Source organism: Pristiophorus japonicus, chromosome 4 (genome assembly GCF_044704955.1).
Source record: "Pristiophorus japonicus isolate sPriJap1 chromosome 4, sPriJap1.hap1, whole genome shotgun sequence".
In the NCBI taxonomy this organism is placed as follows: domain Eukaryota; kingdom Metazoa; phylum Chordata; class Chondrichthyes; family Pristiophoridae; genus Pristiophorus; species Pristiophorus japonicus.
In genome coordinates this window covers 276,968,784-276,988,217 of record NC_091980.1, presented here as the reverse complement: position 1 = coordinate 276,988,217, position 19,434 = coordinate 276,968,784, and the positions used below count along the sequence as shown (strand labels likewise).

The following is a 19,434-nucleotide window of genomic DNA, read 5'->3' as shown; positions in this document are numbered from 1 at the left end:
TCCAACTAAAGACTGAAAAAGTTAAGGTTGGTGCATTCAGCAGTGAGTTAGTTTTTAATGGCATGATAAATGATAATTACTGCTGAACAACCTCGCTAGCCCTGAAAAAATTAATTTTACAAGTGTGAAGAAGTGTGAAGCCTCATTCTTTCAAAAGAAAATTAGTGCTGAGATTTTTTTTAAAACCTTTTCTGTCCATCACTTCTATCTCTCTCCCTTAATCCCATTTGTATTTGCCAATATTTAACTTTGTTTTCTGTACATCATTTAAATCTAATTTATATTTCCGGGTTTATACTTCTTGGTTTAGACTCCGCGTGTCTCAGTGAGGATTCTTCAATCTGATTGGTTGAAGAGCTTTGCTGTTTCTTGTCGCGCTCAGATGCCACAGATCCCCTGTAGAGGGTGCCACACTGGAAAAGACTGCGGTTAGAAGATAATTCTTGACAAGTCGCAAAAATCTGTGGGCAGCTATCAGCGAGTTGAACGGCGAGCGCTGTTCCTTCACCGCTGGGACAAAATCTGGGCCAATATTAATTCTGTGAGCTTTTACATTATTTACATTCATCAAATACTTTCTGAAATTCAAATATATTCTAGATATGACATCCTCCAATTTTCAGTACATTTGTGAGGCATGACCTATTGCTTCTAATTCCATTCTCATTACTCATTGGTGCTTATTAAATACAATTGCAAACTGTTGATGTAGGTGAATATATATGGCGTCCTGCACAACACTGGAGTATTTTCCTCACTACAAATGTCAGACTAATTGAACGTAAAACAATTATGGCTTAGTGCTAATGTCCATATGCACCCTGTTGTGATAAGAAAATTCTTCTCCTGTGTTCTGTGATATAAACTGTTCCACCATTTGAAACTCGTAATGCTAACTATTATCAATGTAAGCATGCCACCGTTCCCATATTTAACTATGAAGAAAGGGTGAAGGGGGTGTACAAGTTGTTGATAGATGTATGAGTCAATGGGCCAGAATTTGCCATCGCAGGGCATCTAACAATGTCTGCTGTTAATTAGACTTAGCCCTGCACCGAACAGCTCAAAACATTTTTGCGCACAACGCTGCTGAAAGTGCGAGCTGATAACGGTGCAGCGAGGGAAACAGGGTATCTAGGACCTGAGTGAACAGGGCAAAAAAACAGGGTTTCTCCTTAAGCAATGAGATTTAAGGATTGTGAACTAAACACAGGAAGAACTGATAAGGAGGGTGAATTAAAGCGGGTGAATTTAATGTAAAATCAGGAACAGAAAGCGATATAGAGGGAAATAAATATTGGATTGAGAGGAAAAGCAAGAAAAAAAATTACATTTAAAATTTGACATTTTTAAAATCTCGCTGAAAAATTCAAAACCAAAGGAATGAGACTCCACACTTGTAAGAGTTAATTTTTGGTGCCCCCACGGTTGATTCATTAACACTTTACTCAAAGAGTGGTAAGAATATTGAACTCGCTACCACAAGCAGTAGTTGAAGCGAACAGCATAGATGCATTTAAGGGGAAGCTACATACGTATGAGGGAGAAAGGAATCGAAAGATACGCATATAGGGTTAGCTGAAGAGGGTGAGAGGAGGCTCGTGTGGAGCATAAACACTAGCATAGACCAGTTGAGCCAAATGGCCCGTTTCTACATTGTAGACTCAATGGCCCCAAGTTTCCACATGATTTGCTCCTGATTTTTAGGAGCAACTGGTGGAGAACGGAGTATCTTAGAAATCGGAATTCTCCACATTTAAGTTTTCTGCAGTTCTAGTCAGTTAGAACAGTTTCACTTTTGAACAGAATTTTCTTTTCAAAAGGGGGCGTGTCCGGCCACTGACGCCTGATTTGAAAGTTTCCACAGTGAAAACGTACTCCAAACTAACTTAGAATGGAGCAAGTGAAGATTTTTGTAGGCCTGAAAAAACCTTGTCTACACATTAAAAAATCAGGCGCAGGTTACAAATTAGGCGTCGGGAACGAGGTGGGGGGGGGGGGCGGGGAGTAGGGGGGAAGGGAAGTCATTACATTCTACAATAAATCCTTAGTTATACATACAAATATTATACAAATAAATCCAACCTGAATAAACATTTATAAGCAAAGAAAAGATTAAATAAACCATGTTCCTACCTGTGTGAAAGTGCTTCAGGCAGGGAGAAGGCTGCAGGAAGCCTCACAAGTTGAGGCAGCCGTTCCCGACGGCAAGGGAGGGAAGGCAGTAAGGGCCCGACCGACGGCAGCAGCCGTTCCCGACGGCGGGGGGGGGGGGGGGGGGGGGAGTCAGTAAGGGCTCGACCGACGGCAGGGGGGGGGGGGGGGGGGAAAGAGAGAGGCAGTAAGGGCCCGACCGACGGCAGCAGCTGTTCCCGATGGCAGGGGAGGGGAGGCAGTGAGGGCCCGACCGACGGCAGGGGGGGAGGCAGTAAGGGCCCGACCGACGGCAGGGGAGGGAAGGCAGTAAGGGCCCGACCGACGGCAGCGGGGGGGGGGGGGGGGGGGGGAAGAGGCAGCCGTTCCCGACGGCAGCGGGGGGGGAGGCAGCGGGGGGGAGGCAGTGAGAAGGCTGCAGGAAGCCTCAGAAGTTGAGGCAGCCATTCTCGACGGCAGGGGGAGGAGGCCCCCCTGCCGTCGGTCGGGCCCGTCGGGAAACGGCTGCCTCAACTTCTGAGGCTTCCTGCAGCCTTCTCACTGCTGCAAGAGGCCTCAGTGCTGATCATGGAAGGGGAATGTGGTTTTATTTAAAAAATTTTAAAATTGAACAGCTACAAAGAACTACAAAAATGGCCGAGTGCCAATGTTTCCTTCACACTGCGCGTGCGCGAACGCTCCAACGCGCAGGGTTGCCGGCACGAAAAAAACTCATTTAAATGATACCCGACTCCTCCTACTTACAAAATCGGCGCGAGTGGTAGGCTCCACCCCCTGGGCGCCGCGCCAAGCTGACATCGAGCTGCAAAGCGCTCGAGAATAGCGCGTTTTTTTTCAGGCGCCGTTTTCAGCGCAAAAAATGGGCGCCCAGCTCGGAGGGGCGCCTGTTTTGCCGCGTGTGGAAACTTGGGGCCAATGTAACTATCATGTTGGTAAAAGGGTACTTATGTTTGTAATGACAAGACTTAACTTTCTGTGGCAAGTTTAATGGGCAAAGATAGCAAGTTCCAAAAAAATAGGGAGGCTAATGGCGAGATGCTGTATTTACGAGGCAAACAGCGGAGCGGCGCAATTCGGGCAGCAACTTTTGGATATTTACATTTAATCGCTCATCTACTCTTTGTCTGAAGCTGGTGTACCAGTTATCCAAAAATAACAGTGAGCGCCATTAGCCTTGCCGTTATTTTGACAGCAAATTCTGGCCCATTATCTTTTGGCAAATACCAATTAAAAGCACAAGTGGAATAAGCATCTCCCCGAATCTTTCTTGGTATGCTGTATTTCTCTTTTCTTCTTCTTTTGGTGAAAAGTACAAGATTTGACAGTAAGACATGAGTGTGGCCAATGGGTTTTATCAAGGCTGTTAAACCAAAGCCCACACAAAGCTGATTTTAAGAGTAAAACAGTGTTGGCAGCACTTGATGTTTGCAAATTTATTCCTTATACTGTTTCTCCCTGTATCATCAGCGCAGCACTAAATGCTTAAGTGACATGTCGTGCTACAAGTCTTTGAACGTGCTTAAAAAATCCTAGCCAAAAATTTCACATATCAACAAAACTGTTCAATGCAACAGAGGAAGAATGATTTAAATTACTTGTGGTGAGGTACACATTATTCAATTTTGATTTTAACAGATCATGTTTACTCCTGTATACTGAAAATCATACTAAAAGAAACAAAGATATATTTGGAGTTAACATGAAATATTATGGCCCGAATTTTGCGGTGGTATTGACGGAGAAAATGTCAGCATTCGCCGTCATTGCTCCTCTGAAACGGACAGCAACTTCTGGAGCTGGTGCATGTGCAGATAAACACAGTAATCCAGAAGTTTCTGCCAGTGATTCACAGGGTGCGCTGTTGAACCAGCATCCTGGCGCCAGCAATCTTTGAGAAATCACTGAAATAACGAGAACTTAAGCTTTTACCCTATAAAATCACTCTTAAAACCCTCCCCAAAAAGTTAAGCCTTGTTGAATGAGGTGTAACTGGGTTTTTAATGGCAAACTGATTCATAATTACTGCTGAACAACCGTTCTGGCCCTGAAAAATTTATTTTATATTTTTGGAATGTCAAATTTTTTAAATTCCAAAGATTTTAATATATAATTTTTTAATTTAATTTTGTTTTAAGTCTATTTATGATATTTCAGCTTCTACCATAATACCATGTGTATGTCCCAATCTTTATTTTGCTCTCTAAAATTAAGACGTGAAGGAAAATCAGTGCATTTTATTTCCTGGTTTGCTGTCTGAGAATTCTTCAATGTGATTAGCAGCTTGATGACATCACTGTTGCTGGATGCTGGAGATCCCCTAGACTTGACGCCAGCATGTAATTAATGTTGGGAGAGGTGAAATCCATGCCACAGAGATCGCTAGATCTTTGTGGGCATCATTCTTTGAGGTCAGCAGCGAGCGCCATCACTTCTCCGCTGACCGCAAAATCTGGGCCAAGAACCCCATTATTCAAAAGGTACAAATATTTCAGCATGATACAGATATTACCATTTCTAGCAGCAAACTTTCTTCCTTTTCCTTCTTGTGATCTAGCAAGTCTTTTTCTTGCAACCTTTTGGGAAACTTGAGGAGAAAAAAGAAGTCACATCCTATTTGCTTAGTAACTGAATTGCATAATGTGTTCATGGAACAACTGATTGTTTCAGAACAAAGCTACAGCATAATGCTAACTTACAGATTCCATGGTAGTATCCATTCGATCTAATTCCAATGTAATCTTAAAAAAAAATCAAAGAGTAAAAGAGTATTGGAAGCACTTGAATGGAAATGATGAACACAAAAAATTAAAAATTAATTGCCAAGAGAAATCCCTTTCATCAGAAATTGCCCCCATTGTTGCTTGCAGTCAGTAAACTTCTCTCTTCCTGCTAAATTCCAGAGGGTTATAACCAACAAATCTCTTCACAAGATGCATTTGTGATACCATTTGATTTGGAAAGAACTAAATAAGCCCTTGACTTTGAAACCCAACAAAGTACCACCATCTCCAGAAAAAGAGATAGTTTCAAGAAACAGAGAGAGATGTTTTATATCAGATTTTTAGCAGAAAAGAAAGTGGCTTCATTGTATACTGGTGTGGATTGATTTGTGATAAGCAAATAATTTTGACAGCATAAACATATGAAATAATGGGCCAGATTGTGCTGGACATGGTGTGCCTCATTAGTTAAGACTTGTTTATGCATGTTTATATTTTAAACATTTTTGCTCAGAAAGTTGATGGAAGTGCGAGCAATGATCATTAACTATTATCAGGTCAATGTTCCCCACATGACAACAGTGACTACACTCCAAAAGTACTTCATTGGCTATAAAGCCCTTCGAGATGGCCGGTGGTCGCGAAAGACATTATATAAAATGTAAGTCTTTCTTTAAAAGAGTACTTACGCTCTTAATTACAAGACTTAATAAACAATCTCCTAGTAAACGATCCTCTACGAATGAGTGACCATAACACGTTCGAATTTCAAATTCAGTTGGAGGGTGAGAAAGTTGGATCTCAAACCAGTGTCCTGAGCTTAAATAAACAAAATAACAAAGGTATGAAGGCAGAGTTGGATAAAGTGGACTGGGAATATAGATTAAAGAGTGGGATGGTTGATGAGCAGTAACAGACATTTAAGGAGATATTTCATGACTCGCAACAAAACTATATCCCAAGGAGAAGGAAAGACTGTAAGAGAAGGAATAACCATCCGTGGCTAACTAAGGAAATAAGGGATGGTATCAAATTGAAAACAAGAGCATACAACGTGGCCAAGATTAGTGAGAGGCCAGAGGATTGGGAAACTTATAAAAGCCAGGAAAGAACGACTAAAAAAAATGAGAGGTGGGGGAGGGGGGGGGGGAGGAGAAAGATAGATTATGAAAGTAAACGAGCACGAAATATAAAAACAGATAGTAAGAGTTTCTACAGGTACATAAAAAGGAAGAGTGACTAAAGTAAATGTTGGTCCCCGAGAGGATGAGACTGGGGAATTAATAACGGGGAACAGGCAGAGGCTTTGAACAAATATTTTATGTCGGTCTTCACAGTAGAAAACACTAAAAACATCCCAATAGTGGATAATCAAGGGACTATAGGGAGGGAGGAACTTAATACAATCACTATCATTAAAGAAGTAGTACTTGGTAAAATAGTGAAACTAAAGATGAACAAGTCCCCTGGACCTTATGGTTTGCATCCTAAAAGAAGTGGCTGCAGAGATAGTGGATGCATTGGTTGTAATCTACCAAAATTCCCTGGATTCTGGGGCGGTCCCAGCGGATTGGAAAACCGTAAATGTAATGACCCTATTTAAAAAAGGAGGCAGACTGAAAGCAGGAAACTATAGACCGGTTAGCCTAACATCTGTTGTTGGGAAAATGCTGGAGTCCATTATTAAGGAAGCAGTAGCAGGACATTTGGAAACGCATAATTCAATCAAGCAGAGTCAGCATGGTTTTATGAAAGGGAAATCATGTTTAACAAATTTGCTGGAGTTCTTTGAAGATGTAACGAGCAGCGTGGATAAACGGGAACCAGTAGATGTAGTGTATTTGGATTTCCAGAAGGCATTCAAAAAGGTGCCACATAAAAGGTGACTGCACAAGATAAGAGCTCACGGGGTTGGGGGTAATATATTAGCATGGATAGAAGACTGGCTAACTAACAGGAAACAGAGAGTCAGGATAAATGGGTAATTTTCCGTCGGCAAATGGCAACTAGTAGGATGCCAGAGGGATCGGTGCTGGGGCCTCAACCATTTACAATCTATATTAATGACTTGGATGAAGGGACCGAGTGTAATGTAGCCAAGTTTGCTGATGGTACAAAGATGGGTGGCAATGCAAATTGTGAGAAGGACACTTAAAATCAGCAAAGGATATAGACAGGCTAAGTGAATGGGCAAAAATTTGGCAGATTGGAGTACAATGTGGGAAAATGTGAGGTTATCCACTTTGACAGACAAAATACAAAAGCAAATTATAATTTAAATGGAGAAAAATTGCAGAGTGCTGCAGTATAGAGGGACCTGGGGGTCCTTGTGCATGAAACACAAAAGGTTAGTATTCAGGTACAGCCAGTAATCAGAAAAGAAAATGGAATGTTTCCTTTATTGCAAGGGAGATAGAGTATAAAAGCAGAGATGGCCTGCTACAACTGTACATGGTACTGGTGAGGCCATAGCTAGAGTACTGTGTGCAGTTTTGGTCTCCGTATTTAAAGAAGGCTATACTTGCATTGGAGGCTGTTCAGAGAAGGTTCACTAGGTTGATTCCAGAGATGAGAGGGTTGACTTATGAAGATAATGTGAGTAGGTTGGCTTATACTCATTGGAGTTCAGAAGAATGAGAGGTGATCATATCGAAACATATACGATAATGAGGGGGCTCAACAAGGTGGATGAGGGAGGGATATTTCTACTCATAGGGGAAACTAAAACTAGGGGGCATAGTCTCAGAATAAGCGGCCGCCCATTTAAAACTGAGATGAGGACGAATTTCTTCTCTGAGGGTTGTAAATCTATGGAATCCTCTGCCCCAGAGAGCTGTGGAGACTGGGTCATTGAATATATTTAATGCAGAGATAGACAGATTTTTGAGCGATAAGGGAATAAAGTGTTATGCTGAGCGGGCAGGGAGGTGGAGCTGAGTTTGATGAAGTCACCCAGTCACCCACCTCGAAATCGTCGCACACTTGGAACGGCTCGTGCTGAAACTTGTAGTGGCATGCCGCTCCAGCATCTTTTATAGCCCGACCTGCAGTCATCTGCTGCTGAAACCCTCATTCATATCTTTTGCCACATCTAGACTTGATTACTCCCATCCTACACGCTCTGTAAATTTCAGCTCTTTCTTTCAATCTGAAAGCTTAGGTATTGTCGATTTGCATGGAATTTCCTACTGGCGGGGCCAGAGCCGGCAGCTCTTAGACGCCGTCAACCGCGTCCAATCTCCAATGGCAGGGCTTCATCAAAACCCAGGTCGCCATTTGCAGTGTGGGCAGGAACATCGGTGGGGCCCAGATATAGTGGAGAAGCCGGAAGGTCAGGGCAGATGAGTGGCGAGAGATCATGGCGGTGGTCTGGCGAGTGATTGAGGTGGAGGAGTGATGAGAGATCGTGGCTGAGATTCGGCGAGTGATCGTGGCAGAGGTTTGGCGAATGTTTGGTGCGGAGGTGCGGTGAGAGATCGTGGCGTTGATTCGGTGAATGTTTGTGGCGGAGGAGTGGCGAGAAATTGTTGCGGAGGAGTGGTGAGAGATCGTGACGGAAGAGCAGTGAGAGGGAGGTGTGGCAAATGAAGGTACGGGGCCCAGAAGAGCCGAGGGCCCAGGGGCAGCACGGGCCAGCCCACACTGCGATATGTGCGCGCACTAGGTCCGTGCAGCAGAGCATGTCTCCAGTCGTCCTGGTTAAGCCTCGTCACTGGATAAAGGCCAAGTTCTGTGAAGCCCGTGTGGTGGCTGATGTGCAACGGTCACCACATGTTAAAAAAATCCACGCACAGGCATCTTCCACCCCTTCAATTGGTGTTCAGGATTGGAATTTTGGGTCCTTCATTGAAACATCTGTGAACTCATGTGGAAGCAAGTCACCCTCGTTCGAGGGACCACCTATGATGATGATGATGATGGAGCGGAGTTCATGATCGGATCAGCCATGATCTTATTAAATGGCGGAGCAGGCTCGAGAGGTTAAATGGCCGACTCCTGCTCCTATTTCTTATGTTCTTATGTTAACTTTCTGTGCAGAGTTTAATTGGTAATGAATGTCGGAAAGTGTGAGGTCATCAACCTTGGGAAAAAAAACAGTAAAAGGGAATATTATTTGAATGGGGAGAAATTACAACATGCTGCGGTGCAGAGGGTCCTGGGGGTCCTTGTGCATGAATCCCAAAAGGTTAGTTTGCAGGTGCAGCAGGTAATCAGGAAGGCGAATGGAATGTTGGCCTTCATTGCGAGAGGGATGGAGTACAAAAGCAGGGAGGTCCTGCTGCAACTGTATAGGGTATTGGTGAGGCCACACCTGGAGTACTGCGTGCAGTTTTGGTCACCTTACTTAAGGAAGGATATACTAGCTTTGGAGGGGTACAGAGACGATTCACTAGGCTGATTTCGGAGATGAGGGGGTTACCTTATGATGATAGATTGAGTAGACTGGGTCTTTACTCGTTGGAATTCAGAAGGATGAGGGGCGATCTTATAGTAACATTTAAAATAATGAAAGGGATAGACAAGATACTGGTTGGGGAGACTAGAACTAGGGGGCACAGCCTCAAAATACGGGGGAGCCAATTTAAAACCGAGTTGAGAAGGAATTTCTTCTCCCAGAGGGTTGTGAATCTGTGGAATTCTCTGCCCAAGGAAGCTGTTGAGGCTAGCTCATTGAATGTATTCAAGTCACAGATAGATAGATTTTTAACCAATAAGGGAATTAAGGGTTACGGGGAGCGGGCGGGTAAGTGGAGCTGAGTCCACGGCCAGATCAGCCATGATCTTGTTGAATGGCGGAGCAGGCTCGAGGGGCTAGATGGCCTACTCCTGTTCCTAATTCTTATGTTCTTATATGCCAATGTTGTACCTTCATGAAAACCACGGGTGAAGCTAACTGCGGAGCAAACAGCAATTCGCAATTTACGGGGTATCTCTTCCGATTTGCGCATTAATAACAGCGTGTCATTTAGATGCCATTATTTTTTCAGCAAATCTAGAGGCCGAAATTTCCCTAGGTGAGAAATTGGTGGCGGAGGGGGGGGCACTTCGAATTAGCCGGAAATTTACTGCCTGGCGGGAGTCAGAGGGAAGAACCGTAAAATTCGGCTCTTCAACTCTTGACACTGCTTCCCACTGTTGTTGGAGGCGGTATCAGGTCAGGTTCGGGGCAGTGTCCATCACTGGCATGGTCAGCACAGCCGTGATGACGTCCGTGTGCCGCAGCGGGCTGATGCATCGCAACGTCCTTCCCCAAGAGGGAGTGCCGGGCTACCTATTAGCGACCCGGCCAAACCAACGACCACCATCGTCGGCCCGAATCAGGAGCGGCTGACAATTAAAACAAAATGGCAGCCGCAGCGGCGTGCCCTCCCCTTTAAGGGTGGCTGCAACATCCAGCCACTGGCAGCTTCCCGCCTCGCAAAGTAATCGGGGGCACCAACCAGCGGCGGCCACGTTCCTGCGGGGCGGAAAAGTGGTCGCTGCGGGCTGGTAAGGGGAATGCCGGGTGGGGCAGAAACCCGTTTAGGCTGCCCAATCCCAGGTACAATTGTGGATGGGTTGGCCCCGCCACCTGCCCCCGGTCGGAAAGGCCTTACCGCTCTGTTACCGCCGCATACCGGCCATTTTCTAAGGGGCAATTTCCCCCCCACCCACCCTCCCTGTCACTTATAGCTAATTCGAATATCTAGATTTAAAAAAATAATAATTAAACAGAATTTCCAAGCAAAACGTTGTCTAAGAAATATAGCATTAATAATATTTATGCACTTAGTTATCTAAAATCAGGTGGACTCTTCTTTCAAATGAACTACTAATTCAGTCACATACAACAAGTGCCTAACCTCAATTGTCATGATTCAAGTTCAAACACAGAATAACTAGTTGCAAAAAGGTTTTAAGAAGCAGACATACAATTCTCACTATAGCAGTGACATCTTTGTCCTTTTCCTGACACAGTAATTTCTTAACACAAAGCTCTAGTTGTTGAAGTAGGTGCTTGTCAGCAGGCAGTTTCAATGTAGACTTCAATTTTGGCAGCATGTAACAGAATTTAATCCTGGAAGAATAATCATGAAACCACATATTGTGAGTTACAGCACTCCACCAGCAGTACTGTCAGTCATTCCAAAAAAATAATTTGCATTTTCAAAACGCTTTGCAACCTAACAAAATGCAAGTCCCACAGTGAAAATAACTCCGAACATTTTCTACAACTCTTTTAGGTCACCAAATGGACGTTTTCTTTGGTGGTATGGTCTGAGATCTTTTGTTACACATTTTTCAAAATGTAGCTGTGCGTGTGGTGGAGGTGGGGGGGCTGGGAAAGGGGGTGAGATGATTTTACAGCCTGTAATGCTGCTGTAGGATTGTAGGGTTAGAGTACAAGAATATCAGTGGGAGAGCATCTTTGCTACACTGCTGTAACAGATAATTTATGATTCATTTTAAATACTCAGGTCTGTGATATATAATTACTGAGGTGTAATTTACCATCATTAGATGTCAAACCAGAGAATGGAGTTGGGGAAATTATTCAGAATTTACAACAGTATTTATATGCAGTGGATGATGCTTTCTAATGAGTGCTGTACAGGCATCCACATTCACAGCTGTACCATCCATAAACCTATAATTAGCACAGCCTCTTTTTTGGTCAGTCCGCAATCTGACATATGCAGAAACCCATCACCATATTTAACCCAAGAGCCTCCAAATCAAACTATTGAGAATTACACCCAAGTAGAATTTCCACTAGTCTGAAACGGAGTGAAGATACTTTATCTCCATAGGGAGATGCTCTATTTGCACAAGCCGGACAAGGCTTGGGGAATCCCAAGCTGTGCTGCAGTTCAATGAGTAAAAGCCACACAGCTGACCAGCCCTCAGCACTGGGAAGGTTCTTGCTGCTAGTTCAGCTGGGATCAGCTGCTCATTAGGTCACTGGCTTGGCGGGCTACGGATCCTCCTGCTCACCCCCCCTCCCCCCGGGTACCATCAAAAAGGTAGACATGCTGGACAATTATCAACAGCATCCTAAAATATTGTCTGGCACAGGTATTAGATTATTGAGTGTTCCAAAGAGGTTCACTTCAATTCCCATCTTCCACTACTAAGTAGGTCATCTTGCAGACAAAAACAAAACATGCTAGAAACACTCAGCATCTGTGGAGACAACTGGCAAGTGAACATTTCAGGTAAAAATTCTTTGTCAGAACTGGAAGATGCTACTCCACAGATGCTGCTGAGTGTTTCTAGTATTTTCTATTTTAGTTTCAGATTTCAGTATCTGCAGTATTTTGCTTTTAGTTCATCTTGTAGTCAAGTTGACTCCAGTAAATGAGATGAATTTTTACATCAACAAGCTTTAGAACCAGTGATCAACCCTTCCCTCACCCTATATTGTATTTCAACATAGCATTACTGTCCCTTATAGTAATGCTACATATAGATGATGGCATTTTAAGAAACAATTGTAAAGAGTTTTACCAATATAACTGGAAATATATTTGAAAATAGCAAAAAATAAAATCTAAACCTCCCTCAAATACACCATATACATATCTAAAAATAACAGCGCTATTTTTATAAACAAATACTTTGTCCTTTTCTAGAACAATAATTTCCTAAAACAAAGTTCTGGTTATTGAAGCAGGGATTTGTCAGCAGGCAATTTCAGCACAGGCTTCAATTTGGGCAATGTACAACAAACTTTAGTCATGTAATATTAATTGTGAAAATATATATTGTAATTTATAGTGTACCACTAGAACATAGGTTGGCTATTTTATGAGACTGATTTGCATTTTCAAAGTAGTTTTCTGTCAAAATATATGCTTTGCAATCAAACAAGTTATCACTAGTCGGGGAGACTAGAACTAGGGGGCACAGCCTCAAAATACGGGGGAGCCAATTTAAAACCGAGTTGAGAAGGAATTTCTTCTCCCAGTGGGTTGTGAATCTGTGGAATTCTCTGCCCAGGGAAGCAGTTGAGGCTAGCTCATTGAATGTATTCAAATCACAGATAGATAGATTTTTAACCAATAAGGGAATTAAGAGTTATGGGGAGCGGGCGGGTAAGTGGAGCTGAGTCCACGGCCAGATCAGCCATGATCTTGTTGAGTGGCGGAGCAGGCTCATGGGGCTAGATGGCCTACACCTGTTCCTAATGCTTATGTTCTTATGTTCTTATGTTCTTATAACACATTTTATATAGCTTAGTCAAATCTATAACATTTACACTTTTCTCGTCGTCATCTAGTATTGCTGCTTCAATTTTGGTTTGAAATGCTTGTACGTATTTTAGCATATTGTGAAAACAGTACAATTCTAGGAAGCCTTGAATCATCAAAATGCTTTAATGGGAAAATAAACTATAAAATCCTAGAAATTTACAGCTCAGAATGAGGCCATTCGGCTCATTGAGTCCATGCCGCCCAAAAAAGTGCTATCCAGCCTAATCCCACTTTCCAGCTCTTGGTCCGTAGCCTTGTAGGTTATGACACTTCAAGTGCATATCCTTATGTGATGAGGGTTTCTGCCTTTACCATCCTTTCAGGCAGAGTGTTCTAGACTCCCAATATCCTCTGATTGAAAAAAGTTCTCCTCAACTCCCCTCTAATTCTTCTACCAATTCCTTTAAATCTATGTCACCTGTTATTGGCCTCTCTGCTAAGGGAAATCAGTCCTTCCTATCCACTCCATCGAGGCCCCTCATAATTTTATACACCTCAACTAAGTCTCCCCCCCCCCCTCCCCCCCCCGCCACACAGCCTCCTCTGTTCCAAAGAAAATAACCCCATCCTATCCAATCTTTCCTCATAGCTAAAATTCTCCAGTCCTGGCAACATCCTCGTCAATCTCCTCTGTACCTTCTCTAATGCGATCACATCTTTCCTGTAATGTGGTGCTCAGAACTGTAAGTAGCACTCTAGATGTGGCCTAACTAGCGCTTTATACAGGTGGAATGTATCCCATATGCCTTCTTAACCACCTGATCCACGTGTCCTGCTACGTTCAGGGATCTGCACTCCAAGGTCTCTCTGTTCCTCTACTCTTGTACTATTTATTGTGTATTCTCTTGCCTGATTAGCCCTCCCCAGATTCCCCAAATACAGGGGTATCTGACAATTCGGAAAGATAGACAAGAAGGGAAAGGAGGTGGCGTAGCTCTGTTAATAAAGGATGATATCAGGGCAGTTGTGAGAGACGATATTGGCTCCAATGAACAAAATGTTGAATCATTGTGGGTGGAGATTAGAGATAGTAAGGGGAAAAAGTCACTGGTGGGAGTAGTTTATAGGCCCCCAAATAATAACTTCACGGTGGGCGGGCAATAATCAAGGGAATAATGGAGGCATGTGAAAAAGGAACGGCAGTAATCATGGGGGATTTTAACCTACATATCGATTGGTCAAATCAAATCGCACGGGGTAGCCTTGAGGAGGAATTCATAGAATGCATACGGGATTGTTTCTTAGAACAGTATGTTACAGAACCTACAAGGGAGCAAGCTATCGTAGATCTAGTCCTGTGTAATGAGACAGGAATAATAAACGATCTCCAAGTAAAAGATCCTCTCGGAATGAGTGATCACAGTATGGTTGAATTTGTAATACAGATTGAGGGTGAGGAAGTAGTGTCTCAAACGAGCGTACTATGCTTAAACAAAGGGGACTACAGTGGGATGAGGGCAGAGTTGGCTAAAGTAGACTGGGAACACAGACTAAACGGTGGCACAATTGAGGAACAATGGAGGACTTTTAAGGAGCTCTTTCATAGTGCTCAACAAAAATATATTCCAGTAAAAAAGAAGGGCGGTAAGAGAAGGGATAATCAGCCGTGGATAACCAAGGAAATAAAGGAGAGTATCAAATTAAAAACCAATGCGTATAAGGTGGCCAAGGTTAATGGGAAACTAGAAGATTGGGAAAATTTAAAACGACAGCAAAGAATGACTAAGAAAGCAATAAAGAAAGGAAAGATAGATTACGAAAGTAAACTTGCGCAAAACATAAAAACAGATAGTAAAAGCTTTTACCAATATATAAAATGGAAAAGAGTGACTAAAGTAAATGTTGGTCCCTTAGAAGATGAGAAGGGGGATTTAATAATGGGAAATGTGGAAATAGCTGAGACCTTAAACAATTATTTTGCTTCGGTCTTCACAGTGGAAGACACAAAAACCATGCCAAAAATTGCTGGTCAAGGGAATGTGGGAAGGGAGGACCTTGAGATAATCACTATCACTAGGGGGGTAGTGCTGGACAGGCTAATGGGACTCAAGGTAGACAAGTCCCCTGGTCCTGATGAAATGCATCCTAGGGTATTAAAAGAGATGGCGGAAGTTATAGCAGATGCATTCGTTATAATCTTCCAAAATTCTCTGGACTTTGGGGAGATACCAGCGGATTGGAAAGCAGCTAATGTAACGCCTCTGTTTTAAAAAGGGGGCAGACAAAAGGCAGGTAACTATAGGCCGGTTAGTTTAACATCTGTAGTGGGGAAAATGCTTGAAGCTATCATTAAGGAAGAAATAGCAGGACATCTAGATAGGAATAGTGCAATCAAGCAGACGCAACATGGATTCATGAAGGGGAAATCATGTTTAACTAATTTACTGGAATTCTTTGAGAATATAACGAGCATGGTGGATAGAGGTGTACCGATGGATGTGGTGTATTTACATTTCCAAAAGGCATTCGATAAGGTGCCACACAAAAGGTTACTGCAGAAGATAAAGGTATGCGGAGTCAGAGGAAATGTATTAGCATGGATAGAGAATTGGCTAGCTTACAGAAAGCAGAGAGTCGGGATAAATGGGTCCTTTTCGGGTTGGAAATCGGTGGTTAGTGGTGTGCCACAGGGATTGGTGCTGGGACCACAACTGTTTACAATATACATAGATGACCTGGAAGAGCGGACAGAGTGTAGTGTAACAAAATTTGCAGATGACACAAGGATTAGTGGGAAAGCGGGTTGTGTAGAGGACACAGAGACGCTGCAAAGAGATTTAGATAGGTTAAGCGAATGGGCTAAGGTTTGGCAGATGGAATACAATGTCAGAAAATGAGAGGTCATCTACCTTGGAAAAAAAAACAGTAAAAGGGAATATTATTTGAATGGGGAGAAATTACAACATGCTGCGGTGCAGAGGGACCTGGGGGTCCTTGTGCATGAAACTCTTTTTGGAGTTTATCTGCAAAACAAAACACATTAAACCGTGCCACCCGACCTGGGTGACACACCAGACATTTACAAGGCCCTTTTTTTCTTTTTTTTGGTTTTTTTTTCTTTCTTTTTTTTCTTCTTTTTTTTGGTTTTTTTTTTTGGGCACTAAAATCACAATTTTTCCCCAGTGCCCCCTATAAAAGGGAAGGGGACACTAAAAACACCGGCAATTAAAACAAATTTAAACTTTAAAACGTAAAATCAAATTAAAATTTGGTTGTCGGGCGTGATGATGCATCCTTGTGCATGAATCCCAAAAAGTTAGTTTGCAGGTGCAGCAGGTAATCAGGAAGGCGAATGGATTGTTGGCCTTCATTGCGAGAGGGATGGAGTACAAAAGCAGGGAGGTCCTGCTGCAACTTTATAGGGTATTGGTGAGGTCGCACCTGGAGTACTGCATGCAGTTTTGGTCACCTTACTTAAGGAAGGATATACTAGCTTTGGAGGGGGTACAGAGACGATTCACTAGGCTGATTCCAGAGATGAGGGGGTTACCTTATAATGATAGATTGAGTAGACTGGGTCTTTACTCGTTGGAGTTCAGAAGGATGAGGGGTGATCTTACAGAAACATTTAAAATAATGAAAGGGATAGACAAGATAGAGGCAGCGAGGTTGTTTCCACTGGTCGGGGGCACAGCCTCAAAATACGGGGGAGCCAATTTAAAACCGAGTTGAGAAGGAATTTCTTCTCCCAGAGGGTTGTGAATCTATGGAATTCTCTGCCCAAGGAAGCAGTTGAGGCTAGCTCATTGAATGTATTCAAATCACAGATAGATAGATTTTTAACCAATAAGGGAATTAAGGGTTACGGGGAGCGGGCGGGTACGTGGAGCTGAGTCCACGGCCAGATCAGCCATGATCTTGTTGAATGGTGGAGCAGGCTCGAGGGGCTAGATGGCCTACTCCTGTTCCTAATTCTTATGTTCTTATGACCTCACACTTCTCTGGACTGTATTCCATTGCCACTTTTCTGCCCATCTGACCAGTCCACTGATATCTTTTATAGTGAGGTTTATATTAGGTTTGAAAGTGATTTAGTTAAATCCAAAACTAGGGTCTTAAATCTAAACAAAGCAAACTAGGTAGGTTTGAGGGGTGAGTTGGCGAAGGTAGATTGGGAAATTACATTAAAAGGTATGTCAGTAGACAAGCAATGGATAGCATTTAAATACATAATTTACAACAAATATACATTCCTGCAAGGCACAAAAACCCCACAGTAAAAGTGGTCCAACCGTGTAGTTTCCGAATCTACCTTAGCCAACTCACTGCTCAAACCTACCTAGTTTGCTTTGTTTAGATGTAAGAAGTGCAAAATAGTATTAGATCAAAGGAAGAGGCTTATCATTTTGCCAGAAAGAGCAATAAGCCTGAGAATTGGGAGGATTTTAGAATTCAGCAAAAGTGGATCAAGAAATTAATTTAAAAAAAGGGAAATGGAATATGAGTAAACTAGCAAGAGACATAAAAAGGCTGTAAAAGCTTCTATAGGTATGTAAAAAGGAAAAAATTAGCAAAAGTAAATGTGGGTCCCTTAGAGGTTGAGACAGGAAAAATTATAATTGGGAATCAGGAAATGGCAGAGAAATTAAACAAATACTGTGTGTGTCTGTCTTCACGGAAGACACAAAATACTTCACAGAAATATTGGAGAACCAAGGTTCTGAAAGAAATTAGTGTTAGTAAAAAAAAGTACCGGAGAAATTAATGGGACTGAAAGCTGATAAATCCCCTGAACCTGATGGCCTACATCCTCGGGTTTTGAAAGAGGTGGCTATAGAGATAGTGGATGCATTGATTGTTATCTTCAAAAATTCCAAAGATTGTAGAACAGTTCCCGCGGATTGGAAGGTCGCAAATGTGACCCCATTATTTAAGAAAAGAGGGAGAGAAAATGTGGAACGACAGACCAGTTAGCCTGACATCAGTAGTACAGAAATTACTAGAATCTATCATCAAGGACATAGTAACAGGGCACTTAGAAAATAATCGCAGAGCTTGCAGCGGCTCTCCCTTTCACTTAAAGGGGAGAGCCGCTGCAAGCTCTATGATTATTTTAGTTAGGTCCACTGGGACCCAAGAGGGGGTGCCCTGTTGGTGCCTGGCTGAATCCGAGGACATAACTGTCAGACCAACCTTACAGTTGGCCGACAAAACAAAAGATGGCGGGCGTGGCAGTGCGCCCTCCCTTTAAAGGCGGCTGCACCGCCATTTTGCACACATTGCAAACACAGTGAACCAACAGAAAAAACTGTCAGGGGTAATGCACGGCGGCCGCAAGATTTTTTGAGGTAAATTTTGCTTGCGGGGCGGGAGATTGGCGGTGCGTACTTTGATGACGCACTTAGGAGGGTTTGAAAGCAGCAGGCGGAAGTGGGGACCGCCGGCAAAACCACCGAGGAGAATTTCGCAAGCGGCAGCCATTCGACACCGCCGCTTTCCAGCGGCAACAGGCCTTAGCGGGAGGCTGAATTTTGGCTCCAAGATGTCTTATTGCAATTATATAGGGCCGTGGTGAGACCAGACCTGGAGTATTCTGTATAGTTTTGGTCTTCTTACCTAAGGAAGGATATACTTGCTATAGAGTGAGTGCAACGAAGGTTCACCAGACTGATTCCTGGGATAGGGGTATTGTCCTATGAGGAGAGATTTAGTAGACTAGGCCTATCTTCTCTAGACTTTAGCAGAATGAGAGGTGATTTCATTGAAACATACAAAATTCTTACAGGGCATGACAGGGAGGATGTTTCCCCTGGCTGGGAAGTCTAGAACTAGGGGTCACAGTCTCAGATTAAGGGGCCGACAATTTAGGACTGAAATGAGGAGAAACTTCTTCACTCAGAGGGTGGTGAATCTTTGGAATTCTGATGAGATTGAAGGCCGATAAATCCCCAGGGCCTGAGGAACTGCATCCCAGAGTACTGAAGGAGGTGGCCTTGGAAATAGCAGATGCATTGACAGTCATTTTCCATCATTCCATTGACTCTGGATCAGCCAATGTAACCCCACTTTTTAAAAAAGGAGGGAGAGAGAAAACAGGGAATTATAGACCGGTCAGCCTGACCTCAGTAGTGGGTAAAATGATGGAATCAATTATTAAGGTTGTCATGGCAGTGCATTTGGAAAGAGGTGACATGATAGGTCCAAGTCAGCATGGATTTGTGAAAGGGAAATCATGCTTGACAAATCTTCTGGAATTTTTTGAGGATGTTTCCAGTAGAGTGGACAAGCGAGAACCAGTTGATGTGGTATATTTGGACTTTCAGAAGGCTTTCGACAAGGTCCCACACAAGAGATTAATGTGCAAAGTTAAAGCACATGGGATTGGG

General features: G+C 43.1%; 1 protein-coding gene across 5 annotated transcripts in view; it reads right to left on the bottom strand.

Moving 5' to 3' along the window:
• The window catches only part of ppp4r4 (protein phosphatase 4, regulatory subunit 4), a 220,291-nt gene that overhangs the window by 18,021 nt on the left and 182,836 nt on the right, over positions 1 to 19,434 (bottom strand). For 4 of the 5 annotated variants that reach the window (XM_070879527.1, XM_070879522.1, XM_070879525.1 and 1 more), the window contains 3 exons: positions 10,788 to 10,932; positions 4,851 to 4,892; positions 4,664 to 4,738 (listed from right to left, as the gene is read on the bottom strand). In XM_070879527.1, coding sequence (XP_070735628.1) covers positions 4,664 to 4,738; positions 4,851 to 4,892; positions 10,788 to 10,932 — 262 coding nt within the window. The remainder of the gene's footprint in view (positions 1 to 4,663; positions 4,739 to 4,850; positions 4,893 to 10,787; positions 10,933 to 19,434) is intronic. The other variant, XM_070879523.1, reaches the window with a different exon arrangement.